Raw genomic sequence first — 13,388 nt, forward strand, 5'->3', positions numbered from 1 at the left:
AGGGAGGCTTTAGCCTGTATGAAGGTCCAGGAAGATAAGGCTTTTTTGGTTGGTTGGTTTGGTTTTTTGTTTTAACACAGCCTCATGTTAGAAATCTCACTCGTGCTTTTGCAATTTGTTTTTGCTGTCCCCTGTCTGTAGCACATTTAACAGTGCTGTGGTTGAGGGGAGCCAGTGGGATGATGGCTCAGGGCCAGTGCCCCAGTTTCTCGTCCTGCATTAGAGCCCCGTGCTTTGAGAATAGCACTTGGGTTTGATTCCCCAGCTGGTATCTCCACCCTGGGGTTTTAGATGGGGTTTGTTACTGTACAAATCACTGTGCCCATGGACACATCTTGTGGAAATAGGCTTTCTTCCTCACATGCTTTTGTAGTTACTATTCACCTGCCCAGTGGTGAATAAAACTACTGTCCTGGGTGGTAATAGCTGGTGTGCATCTGAAAGCTCAGATGTGAGAATAAAGGTGATCCACCTCTTTCAGACACACATCAACATTTTTTTTGGTCTTAATTCTCTTCATTCCTAATGCCTAAACTTTTACCAGAAGCTGCTGTTAAGAAAGAAATGGATAGTATTTGATTTATCAACCTCTGAGTGTGGTTTGGGGAGGAAGGAGAGCTTCTTTTGTGCCCACTGCCTGTGGCTGTGCTGTGGGTGGGGTGGCTTGTGACAAATGTACCCCTGCCAGAAGGGAAGAGGGTGGCCTGTGGCAGAAAGAGGAGAGGGAACAGAGCCTAAACCACATCTGCAATGTTTTCTTTTAAGTCACGTCAAATCTTGTTATCTGTTGGTTTTTCTGAGCACTGCCTAGTAAAAGAGAACCTGAAGGGGAGAGACAAAGGGACCATATAAATATGGAAGTTAAAAATAATCCTTTGGCTGTTGCTAAGTGCTAGTGCAGCTGTGAGCCAGGCAGCTGCAGGGAGATGCAGCTCCGTCTCTGGGGCAGCTGCCCCGCAGGTCAATCCCTCTCTGCTTCCCACGTGGGAGGAGGATGGAGAGCACACATCTACCAGCATATCTGAGGCTTATTTTGGTGACAGAGGATGCAGTGTCAGCTCGGGTCACTGTGCTGTAACCTCACACTACCCGTTTGCTTTGTGAGTAGTCCCAGTCATTAGCAGCAGGTTGGGGGCTCGGGGGTCAGTGGCTGCGGGTGCTGTTGCGGTGCAGGGCATGGGAGGGTGGTTTGGGGTGAGCAAAACCAAGTAAAGTCCTCTGACACAAAACCCTGTATCACTAGGGCGTTGTAGCACTGCGAATGCCCCTTTTCCCACCAAAGAGCAGGGTAGGGGACAGGGAGCTAGAGACAAGCTGAGTCTGGGCTAGAAGACAAAGCAGTATGTGTATGTTGTCACACTGTGTGGGGCACGGGGTGCCCATGGCTCCTTGGCAGTCCACAAACTTGGTTTCAGACACCTTGAGGTCTCTTGCCTACAGTGCCACTGAATAGCCATGGGCCAGAGCAAACAATAAAGAGGTGGCACTGCTGTAGCATCTCTCTTTTACATGGTCAAGACTCAGTCAGACTGCATGTTTATCCTCAAGCTTCCTAAAAACCTTTCTGCTTGCTGCATTCCCATTTGGCCCTTTGCTTTTATCACCTGCAGGAGCTGCTCAGCCAAAGGTCCTGTCCTGAGATGTCTGCGTGCCAGAGAATAAATGGGTAAAACAAAATAATCCCCCTGAATAAGAAGGAAAAATAAACCTCTGACTTGCTGTGTCCCATAGCAGTGAGGAACTGAGGCCAGAGCACCTGTGCCTGGCGTCACCACTGGGTGGGCATCCCCTCTCCAGCTTACATCCCCCCTCCACCTGTGAAACAGTTTGGCTCCAGTAAGAATAGACTACAAACATTTAATAAGAAACAAATCAAATAGGGCACCTCTGCTGTCCTCTACCTTTTCTGGGGTTAAACTGTTCTACTAACTCTCGTCACATGGATTGGTGTAAAGAAGTGGAAGGTTTAGGTCAGCTCCATTTATTCCCATCCAGTGGGTCAGCCTAAAAAGAATGTAAGGACCAGGTTAGCTGGAGCAGGCAGGGCTGAGGACTGTGGTGGGGAAGAACAGTCAACTGAATCCACCTTCATCCAGCTTGGACTGATGCCACTCTTGCCCTACTTAAAAGCTCCCTGCAGATGCTGTTTGGCTGTGTGTCCAGTGTAATTTGACTGCACGATGTCCAAGTCCCAAACCAGGAAAAAAGCCTTTTTTTTTTTTTTTTTTTTAAATGTGTGTATCCATAAACCGGATCTATTCTGAGGCCAGCTGTTGAACTGTTGGCATGCCTGCATTCCTGCTTGCCCTCCTGTAGAGCATGGGGCTGCCATGCTGTTTCAATGTTTTGGAGCAGCAGAACGTGACTGCTCAAGCAGTGATTTAGAAAACATTTCCACAGGTGAGGAAGGAACTGTGGAGGCACCTGCTGCTGCTGACACATGTGGGATGTTGGCTTTGAGGCCTCGTTCTGACAACAAGAGCTGGTGTCTGAGCCCTGGGGTCATCCCAGGCTGCTTTCCATGGTGCCTTGGGTCTGGCCGTGCTTTGCCAGATAGCAGTGAGCTCTGAGAGCAACACTTGAAACCTCTCAGCCTTTAGTGTGGAGTGTCATTGAGAAAGTCTGCTCTTGACACAGCATGAAGAGGAGCAGAAACTGCAGGGACGTGTGTGGGACATGCTTACGCACTGCGGGCAGCCTGCGGTCCTCTGTGCTCGCATCGAACCCTGCACCAGGGTGGCACCTTCTGTGATGGGGAGCAGGGACACCCTGCCCTGAGCTCCCAGATGATTTGAAAGGCTGGAGAGGGGTTCCACCCTTGAGTTGCGTGAGTGGCTGGCTGGCAGTAGCATTCCTCTGTAGAAGTGTTTGATTTTTCCTTGTAGGCAAAGTGTTCCTGAGCATCAGCCAGGACCAAATTCAGCAGGGTGTCCCATGGTGTTCTGGGTGTGCTCATCTCCGGGAGCTGTGGCTCATAGTTCCAATGCAGAGAGGGGCTGAGACCCTTGTGGGAGGTGTTTGCATTCCAAATTTCATCTTCATGAAGTCTGGCACACAGATCCTCAGTGGCCTTTTGGAGGAGCATGAGGCTGACTCAGTGCATGTGTTTACTCACATTTCCAGTCCTTGGGTGGCTCCTGAAACCACTTCCTCCTGGGGCATCATTTCCATCCTTCCCCAATCTCTCTCTTCTTCTTCTTCCTCTCCAAATTTATTTTTCCCCCTTAACCTGGTTTCTCTTCTCTTTTCAATTTAATACTGAGTCATATGCCACTGTCCTCTGAGAGTGTGCGCCTCCCCATACTGCTCCGTGCCCGTTCAAAAAGCTGAAGATCCCAGAGTTCAAATGGCCTCTGGGCTGGGACAAACAGCATGGGGTGATCCCTTGTCTGCTGGCTGTGACCTGTGAAAACATGGCCAGTGCTTGTAGCTGCAATGTAAAAATGCCTGGTTCCCCCTCTAATTGCACTGCTAACGACCCCCGTGCTGTGCTTCAGGTCAGAGGTGGCTGCAGGTCAGTGCAGGTGGATGGTTGTTAGCTGGAATGCTCTGTGTGCCATGGATATGCTCCTCTGGATTTCTTTCACAGCAATTAAATGCAGTATTTGGTATTCCACCACCGGGCATTAGCATTACATTGTTGCCTGTTAAATATTATTGGTTATTGCAAAGTTGGACTCCGTGGTCCTTACAGGTCCCTTCCAACTCGAGATACTCGATGATCTTTGCATGGATTTCACACAGGAACACAAATGATGATTCCATTTGTGTTTGTGCTCAGTGGTGTGTTTGTACCTCATGTTCCTCAGCGTTCCCTGGCAGTAGGCATACCCTGCCTGCCCCACCTTGCTCACACCAAGGGATTGTGTTGGCTTTTCACTGAAACAGCAACTGAGTTGGACATTCTCTCCCCAGTGTATCGAGTACTGCTCTCCCAGTATTCCTGGCACGAAAAGGCAAAGCTGCCCTTTGTTACCCCTCCTTTCTCCCTGCCCAGGCTCTCATTGCTGTCCAAGCCTTGCAGCTCTCCCCAAATCTGGCAGCAGCTCCTTGAGGACCAACCCACACAGAGCGCTGCTGTTCCTGCCTCTTTTCACTGCGGTTTCTCCTTGTCCCTGAGCGGACCTTTAGCAAGTGTTAATGCATGCTAATGAGGCATTAAATGCCTGGGCAGAATTAAAGAATACAGAAGTGATGTCTTTGACGTCTTTATGGGAGCCACAGCTCTGTTCTTGGGGCTCTGCTCTTAAAGAGGCACAGCGTGTCGGTTGCAACCGGAGGTGTCATCCGAAGATTCATGCACGTACCCAAAGCCCCTGTCCTGTGCAGCTGCCCCCTCCCAGGGCCAGGAACCCCATAGAAGGCTCAAAAAAACCCTGCCAAGATAAACTGAGAAAATAAAGCTTAGCCTGTCTTAAAACAAACTTACTTTAAATGCTCTACTGGCCAGCATCTCGGTGAGTTTGGTGTCTGAATTTGGTCTGTCTGGTGATAGTCATTGACAGAAATGCACATTTGGAAATGAATGTTGTATTTGGGGTTTAAAGGCAGATGAAAGCCTCAGTTCATCAGGTGAGTGGAATTCTGGGTCTCTGTGTTTCTTGTTGACATGCACTGACAACCTGTGAACTTTGCTCAGTTTTGTTTAAAAAATTGAGCTTAAGCAATTGACCTGACAGGGAAGTGCAGCACAGCCTGTGTGTTCATTCTTTTCATTCTTTCTCCTTTTTTTTTTTTTTTTGGTCTTATTTTGAGTGATATTCTGACTTTTTCCAGGTACTTTGTGAAGGGAGAAATCTGTTCCAAAACCATGGACCTTTGGCAAACTTGCACCAAATGATGTGTTTGCATCCAAACACAGAACTGGGCAAGGCTCCCACGGCACTGCATTTTGCAGAGAAAGAATGTCTCTACTCCAGAGCCCACTCCTCTCAACAAGGTCCAGCAGAAAGGACATTCAACCCATTTGGGCTTCAGCAGGATGGAAATTAAACTGCTTTTTTTTTTGAAGGATGGACCTGAACCATAGAATTTGTCCCTGGAGTTTAGGGATTTGGAATCGTGCAGCTTTGTTTCTGGAGCCAAGTTTTATTTTAAGAACATATCTGGAGTTTTTTTGGGATGGTAGGAGCTGGTAGGAGTCTGCTCAGGCGTCAGAGCAGGAGAATGAAGCTTGTCCTTCCTGGTTGTTGGTGGAAGGGTTGCAGCCCTTTAGCTTTTCTCAAGCCCTTTCTCTGCCGTTCAGCAGCTGCGTGGTTGCCATATGTCATTTCCAAATCTTCCAGAGCCTTCAGAGTGACTAAAGCTGAAGTGCAGAGTTGTATAAACAGATCTGGGCAGAGACGGGCCAAGAAGTGTGTAAGTGGGGGAGAAGCTCCTGGCTCTGCACCCATGGGTGTTGGTGGTATCTGGGCAGGATTGGGAGAGCCAAGTGGAGAATGATTCTTTTTTTTCAAGCGGCTTTATTTGTCAGGTTTTTTTGGGAGAAAGGAAACAAATGGAGAGGTCTGCATTCAAGGGGGTTTCATCTGTGAGCAAGTCTGTGAGGGGCTGGAGAGCTGGCTGGAGAGAGGAGCACTGCTGTGAGAGAGGTGGTGCTGTGTCCTGTGGGAGACCCAATGAACATCTGCACGTGAAGAGATGGAGGTCGATAGGAAAAGTGGCCCTTTTGGAGTTAGAGATTTGGAGGGAGACACAGTAGGGGCAAAACCCCCAGAGGATTCACACACACACCCCCCTTCTGATCTGGCTTAAGGAATAATATAAATTGTTGCCTTCCATGTCAGGTGCTATGGGGGGCACAAAGCCAAGGATGAGCACATGCCCAGAGTGGTGGGATGGTATTTGGGCCCATGACTCAAAGGAATCCAGCACATCCATCCCAGCAGTCCCCACTCAGGATGAAGCTCTGTACCTCTGGGAGGATCTGGCACCAGCCCTTGCCCCGTAGCTCTCCCTGCATCAGTAACAGAGTTGGCAGCGGGACCTGAAAGCTCCAATTCCCAGCTCTGGGTCTCCATCCAAAAGGCCACATGTGGCAGGCTTGGCTGAGGAGCTAATGTAAGTAGAAGTCAAGGATTTGTGGAGTGCTGAGCTTACTTGGAAAAAAAAAAAAGGAAAAAAAAGGAAGGCTTTATTTTAAGAAAGGCAGCTTTAGATCTCTTTCAGGAAATGACTTCTCACTGCCTATTTTGGCTTTCTGATGGATCATCAGCTGTATCTCGTGGTTGCATTTCAGCTCCACTTCTTTAGCAGAGAGAAGGAAAATGAGGAAAGGCTGGCCAGGGCTACCACAGGAAATCCTCCTGCCCCGGATAGCTTTCGGCTGCCTTCATGAGACAGCAGTTTCCAAAACCATGTCTTCCTTGCCCAGTTCTCACTGAACCCAAAAATTCCCAAGTGAGTGAGAAGATTGGGTGCTTCTTGAATAGGGGGGTTTTTGTAATGGCAGTGCTGCACTGTGGGGGATGCTGACAGTAGTGTCCAGCTGGTGATGGGGCTTGTGGTATCCATGGCTGAATTAGCAGCTTGAGCCTGCATTTATTCCTTCACCTTTGGTTTCATTAGTCTGCATCTCCAGTGCTATTTTTGATGATTGATGAGCTCAGCCAGTGCTGGGACTTAAATCTTGGCTAAACTCATGTGCTTCAGGATATAAATATCCACTGCAATGGGAAGATGCACAGATCCATGGTGTGTGGCGTAAACAACATTCAGAAAAGCACTATTTACTTCTTACTAACCTCTTAGTGTTTGTTTTGCTGTTTCAGTATTGCGTTGTGGATAAATGAGTGTGGGAAGCTCTCTCCTGGTGTGAGTGGAGGCAGCCGGATGAATTCCAGGTTTCACAGAAACCTTGGACCCTTGACATTTGTCTGTCTGTGTTTATGTAGTAGCCTCCTTAGCACAAGGAGGTTGTTGTCAGGGGGCTCCAGGGGTTGGGGCTGCTGCTGCCAACCTGCCACCCTTCTTTTCCCTGCCAGACTGACATGACCCAGGGGCTGGATCCTAAACCCATCCCTGCTGTTTAAAATTTCCCGAGCTCTCCCTAAATCCCTGCGGGTGCTGACCATCTGGGTGCTGGCCATGGGCCTGAGCTGTGCCATGGGCAGGCTGCCTGGCCTGGCCTGGCCTTGCCTGGCCTCTTGATGTGCAGTGCTGGCTGCTTTGAGCCATGGAAAGAAGTCAGTAGAGAAGTTGATGATTTATTTGTCTGTGTCTACCTGAGCCCTTTCCCAAATGAAAAGCCCTATGTTTTCCAAGTGTTCAAAGCCTTTTCTGCTGCCCTTCTTCCTCCCACTCAAAATGTGCTGTTCACAGAGCCTCTACCCCAGAGGTTGAGCACTTTTTCTGAGAGATTGGCTGGTCTGGTACAAAATTGGTGCTCAAGCAGTGCCCTCTGTCAGTAGGGTTTGACTTCTCTCATAAGCAGATGTTTTTGATGCTTCCACCCCTTGGGAGTACAAACAAAGTGTGGCTTCTGCGCTGGGGCTCTCTGGGTGATGGGCACAGCAGCCAGGGCTTGTTAAAGGGATGGCACTGGAGAATCTGGAAAATGCTTGCCATAACTTATTTCTCTTAGTTGTTTTTCCTATGGGCTTTTTCTGTTTCAGACTAATTGTTCAAATAACCAAAAATCACAAAAGCACAGCCTTTTGGAGGTCCTGACCCAAAGTCTGGATGTGAGCACAGAGGCACAAAAATAAGTGGCTTGATTTAATGGGAGCAAAATACGGTATGATCTTTCTCCTCCTGAGTGCTCAGAAACCACTAAACTGGCTTAAAAATCAGGATTTGTTTTTCTTGTATGTTAGGCACATCAGTTTAATGTTCTAGACGATGGGGAAAGAAGGAGTGTTGGAGGAGGCTTGTTTTCAAACTTTTTCTACCTCTCCATAAAAGCTGGGATCATGTTTTTTCTTTCAAAAGAAAGCTGGTATTTTTTGCATAACTCTGTGGTGCCCAGAAGTAGGAGTCTTTAGGAAAACCACCTTCTATGAAAAGCCCTAGTGACAGAACTTTTAGTGCACTGAGTTTCAGACCTCTTGGTGCAGTTCCTAAAAGGCACACAGTTACTGTGGAGGGGCTGTCCTGCCGAGCAGGGTCACAGCCTGCTGTCAGGAAGACTCGGGTGAAATCAGGGTCAGAGGCTGGAAGCTTCTGCCAGAAGCTGCTATCCCGATTCGGGAATGACCCTGCTTGGGAACAAGGAGAAGAGCGCTGGTACAGGGCTGCCAAGCTGGGTTTGTGCGGTGCCAGGCTGAGGGCAGGAAGGATTTGGCCTGTGGCTGCCATCCTGGGGGGCAGCTGGCGGGGAGAGGCAGAGGCAGCTGGGGTGAAATGAGGATGGTTGGATGTCTTGCCAAAAGCTGTCTGAGTGACAGTGAGATGTGCAGCACAGCTGGGGCACAGGAGTGGGATGGGGATGTGTTTTGGGATGGGGAGAGACGTGGAAGTACCAGCTGGGCTGTGAGTCTCCACCTACTGTGGTGGCCTCCTTGGGAAGAAGGTGTCTCCAAGCAGCAGAGCATCCTGCCCTGATGGATCCCAGACTAGTCAAGCTCAGTCTGGGGACTGCTCTCCCCCCACAAAAGCATTGCTTTCCGCTGCACACCCTCCCAGCGGGTTCCTGCAGCCTCCCTGACATGTGTTTTGTGTTAGCCCCTCCTAAGGTCAAGAGCTGGCTGGAAAGTATGTTATCAAATTCAGAGGGAGCATTTCATTTCCTAGTTAGATCTTGATCTTTTAAACTTCTAAGCTTGTCTCATTTCAAGGATGGGAACAGAAGAAAACATCTCTTATTATGTTTGGAGAACATAATTAATGTATTTTGGCTTCACAAACCGGCTTTAACAGAGGATGTGCAAACTCAAAGGGTCCAAGGGGGATAAAGTCCAGGGTGATATCCTTCACCACGAGACTGCTGCTGCTGCAAAGGTGTCTTGAAACACACCCTCCTTGAGGACACATTGCCCTGGAAATGAAACTGGGAAGTGAAACTAGGCTCATCCTGGGTGCAGTGGTGGAAGGCGTCCTGCAGGCATGATGGCACAGAGACTGCTTAGCCACATCAGCACTGTGTGTGGCCGTGGGAGAGCTGGCACTGGGAACAGGCAGCACAGTTTTCTGTAAAATGTGAGTGCTGGGTAACACTCTGCAAACCACAGCTCTGGGTCACTGTTACCAAAAGCCTCATTACCACATTGTCTTGGGGCTCCTCTCAGTTTGTCTCCCAAGCAAGAGGATGGAGTGGATTCCCATCTCCAGTGCTCCAGGTGGACACTGAGAAGTGGGACGACTCTTGTGCCCATATGGAAACTCAATGTTTCCCATTCACTGAGTTTCTCCAGTCTTCAGGCTGTGTGGGAGATGGAGGGCACCAGAAGGGTAGCTCATGGTGCTTGCAGGAGTGGCCACTCTTTCAGGCTGATGGAAGCAGTGAAGATTGTGACATCTTTGCCGTTAAAGGTCAAGATGGAAATTCCTGCTCTTGGCACATTGGCCATGATGAGCTTCAGCCAGTGACTTCTTGCACACTGAGCCAGTGTGGCCGAGGCGGGAAACACATGATAACATGTTTTGACATTTTAAGCTCACACCCCACACTTAGTCAGCCTCATACAGAACGGCTTTTTCTTCATCCCCTTCAATAAACAAAACCACATCCTTTAAGATACTGTTTCTTAAGTTTCCAATCACAGTGGTTTAATAGGATGCATTATTTGAAAATGGCCATTTCCCTTCCCCAGGACAGTAATTCCAGGCTCCATGTCCAGCCTGCCAGGGGCTGGAAGGGATGTGCAGTCTTTCTACCATCCTACGACCTAGTTCTGATGCCTTTAAAAATGGAACCATTTTATGGTCCAGAAACAGATTTCCTCTGGAGTCACATCTTGCGCTGCATTCTGTGGTGTCTTAGGAGAACTGAGGGGTGATATGAATGCCATCAGCTTGCTTCTTTTGGCCCTCACAGTTCAAATTCAAGCCTGAGAACATTTACTAATTGCTAGCTGCTTTGGATTCCTTGAAATAGTGCCATTTAGGAAAACCATAGTTCATAGCTAATGTGGACACATGCATTGCCATGGAGGCACCAAACCTGCTGTGTGTGAGAGCCCAATCACCTGAATTAATTGTGAATAAAAGCCAGACACCCCATTTAGTTTGCTTGGGAAGTGGTGGTCCTGGGAGCCCCCCAAACAGCAGCAGTTGTGGGTGTAGCTGAGTCCATGGGCTCAAACCCAGAGCTTTCTGTCTGGGGAAAGGGCAAGGCTGTCATTTTGAAGGTGAGCAGAGCAAGGGATTTTGATCTCCATCAGATGTAGGCACAGAAGGAGGTAACCTCTAGAGATCTTGTAAACATAATCTCCTTTGTCCGGTAATGTTTGAATATGCAGGCTGGATCCAAAGCAAACGATGGGTGTGCAGAAGAGGCTGTAGAAGGACGGCTTGTGATGTGCTGGGACATACGAGATGCCTAGTAAAAGAGAAGGTGCTCCCATGGCTTTTGGCAAGGGATATAGCTTGGCAGTCCACAGCCTCTGGTTATCTTGGCACGGTGGGAGAGGCAGGGAGATCAGCGGGTTTGTGTCGATGAAAGGAGTGTGTATATAATTTATCATGTCTGGGACGCTCGAGGCTCTTTCCAGTGGAAAAGCTGAGCTGTAATTAGGTTGCTGATGAGCCTTGTATACAAACCCTTCAGCTCTATAAACTATGCCTGCAAAGGCATCCCTTCTCCTAGGGACTGACCAAGGAAGAATTCGAGCAGTCTCCAGCAGATGGATGCCTCTCTGAAACCAGCTGCTCAGTGGACAGCCACTCCACTTACTGTCACTGACAGCCTTGGAGCCTGTTGACTTTCTCAGCCCTTCACTAAACACTGTAGCTCCAAGGGGATGCTTCAGTGGAGGGAGAGCCCTTACTGGATTGGTTTCTTCATCCATCTCTGCTGTGAGCTGCCCTGTGCTACTCCCTGGGGGTGCTCAGCTGGTCCCAGCAACCTTCATGGCTCTGGCTGGGACACAGAGGTCCTGTTTGGACACAGGAAATGGTGCTTGTTGACATACTTTTTAAGAAGTTTTAAGAGAACTTCTTAAGTAAAACTGTTAAGAAGAAAGGGAAGGAAATACTTTATGAAGTGGGTGACCTGCTAGGCTTTTTGCTGCTAAACTCTGGGCTCAAAACCAGCAAGGAAGCACTACTTCATTCCCTTCTTAATATCTCTTGATGTAGACAGAGAAAGAAGAGATTATTTCACACAAAACTAGGAAAGGGGAGGTGCCCATTTATCTTGAGCAACTATAGAGGGAAGCTGGAAGATCAGTGAGTAGGTATTTTTTGCTGCTAAATGTAGATATTAATTTGATATTTAGGTGTTTCCCATCAGCATCTGTTTGTTGCTCTGCCAAGTGAGGTCTCTCTGGCAGCTCTTCCTGCTGGGCTGCTGGTCCCTCCCAACCACAGCACCCATCGGTGGCCCCAAATTCTGCTGACACCTCTCCCCTGCTCTCGCTTTCAGGTCATGGGGAGTGTCACTGCGGGGAGTGCAAGTGCCACGCTGGGTACATCGGGGACAACTGCAACTGCTCCACCGAGATGGACAGCTGTGTTTCCAGTGATGGGCAGATGTGCAGCGGCCGGGGCGCCTGTGTCTGCGGGAAGTGTCAGTGCACCGAGCCAGGGGCTTTCGGAGAGACCTGTGAGAAGTGTCCCACCTGCCCAGGTGTCTGTAGCACTAAAAGGTACTCACAGGCAGTTCAGGAGGGGTTTCTTGCTGGTGGGAACAGCAGCTCTTTGGTTCCTGGGAGACTTTTCAGCTAAGGAATTACTCTTGCTTTGTTAAATGTGTGGTCAGCCCCAGGCAAGCCTACTGCTGCTAGGAGCCCATGCTAAGCAACCTGACAGTACCCCAGGTAGAGCAGCAACAAGTGTTGCTGCCCAAGTGCTCATGGAGATTCATGTCCCTGTTCATTTCCAGTGCTGTCTCACTCTGCAGGAAGGGCTGGTTTTGCTGCACTCTGAGCTGCAGATGTCTGGGTGGAGACAGCTTTGAGCTGCAGAGGAGGGGAGGACTGGAATCACTGTCTCTGCCTCAGAGCGATGGAGGTGCCCCAGGCATCAGCCTCAGACTAGCACAGAGCAGCAGGACTGCCTGCCTTGGTCTCAGGCAGGATGGATTTTGCAGTAGCTGATGTGCAGTTCCTAAGATCCAAGGGGCAAATACACCCCAAACCTACCAGCTGCTTGCACCTTCATTAAATCCTGGAATAAATCCATCCTTGCGATGGAGATGCTTGGCCTGAAGCTGCTCTTTCTGTGTGGTGCAGATGTGCAGCCCCCAGACCAGCACCCAGGGAGTCCCTTTCCAAGGGCTGAACCCCTATGTTCATGCAGTTTCTGATGTGTGCTTAATCTTCCTCTCTGTGTGTGTTCCTGCAGGGATTGTATTGAATGCAAGCTGTTTAACTCAGGAAGACTGGCTGATAACCAAACCTGCCAAAAGCACTGCAAGGATGAGATCATCACCACTGTGGATGTTCTTGGTAAGTTGGCAGCAGCAGGACTGCAGGTGGTGGCAGACAGTGACTGTGGCATTGAACTCTTCTTAACCAGACTAAGACATACCTGTAAAGAAAGCTTCAGGGAACACCTGGTATTTAGAAATGTATGTGGGTAGGTAGTGGGTATATGTCTATGTATGGTATGTGTGACGCTCTCTCTGGGCTATCATCCATACTGAAGTAAAAATCTTTTGATTTTAAGTAACATCTTACCACATCTAACCACTGCTGCCAGTGCAGGGAACAAAGAGAGTGGGATGAGGTCACATGAGACAGATGAGATGAATCGTGAGAGAGTGCAAAAGGACAAAGTACCACCCAAAAAAAGGCATTTTCTAATCATCTGAGGTTTCATCTTGGAAGAAGTGAGCTTGTAAGAGAAAGCAAAGCTGTTTTGAAAACAATGAGTTCTGCTTTGGTGGAACTGACTGCTACAAGTCCCCCTGGCAATCTCCTGCCCTTTGTGTTCTCTTCTAGAGGTCACCCCACATGTGCATCTCTCAGCAGATGACTTTCTCCCTGCTCTTTTCATGATATGTCCTGGGAGTCCCTGGTTGCTATTTAGGGGAGTAGAAGGGATCCAGACTTGTGGCAGATTTAATCACTATCCTGAGCTTGGCCTTAGCAATACCCCGTGGAGGGAGGGATGGAGATCAAACAGAGATAAATTACTGTCTGCATCTAGCATTTCCTTCTCTTCTCGTAGTTTATAGAGGTGGGAGTGTCACACCTTGCTCAGCCTTTCACTCCCTTCCTCCTAAGCTGCCTGCAGGTGATGTTTTTCCCATTGACTCCTCCCATATCCAGTGTCCAGCTTTTAAATTA

General features: G+C 48.9%; 1 protein-coding gene across 1 annotated transcript in view; it reads left to right on the top strand.

Annotated features, from left to right (window-relative positions):
• Positions 1-13,388, top strand: part of ITGB5 (integrin subunit beta 5) — a 57,872-nt gene that overhangs the window by 39,345 nt on the left and 5,139 nt on the right. The window contains exons 11-12 of the mRNA XM_039554688.1: positions 11,522-11,744; positions 12,442-12,545. Of these exons, the coding sequence (XP_039410622.1) occupies positions 11,522-11,744; positions 12,442-12,545 (327 nt within the window). The remainder of the gene's footprint in view (positions 1-11,521; positions 11,745-12,441; positions 12,546-13,388) is intronic.

Source organism: Corvus cornix, chromosome 7, assembly GCF_000738735.6.
Source record: "Corvus cornix cornix isolate S_Up_H32 chromosome 7, ASM73873v5, whole genome shotgun sequence".
NCBI lineage: Eukaryota > Metazoa > Chordata > Aves > Passeriformes > Corvidae > Corvus > Corvus cornix.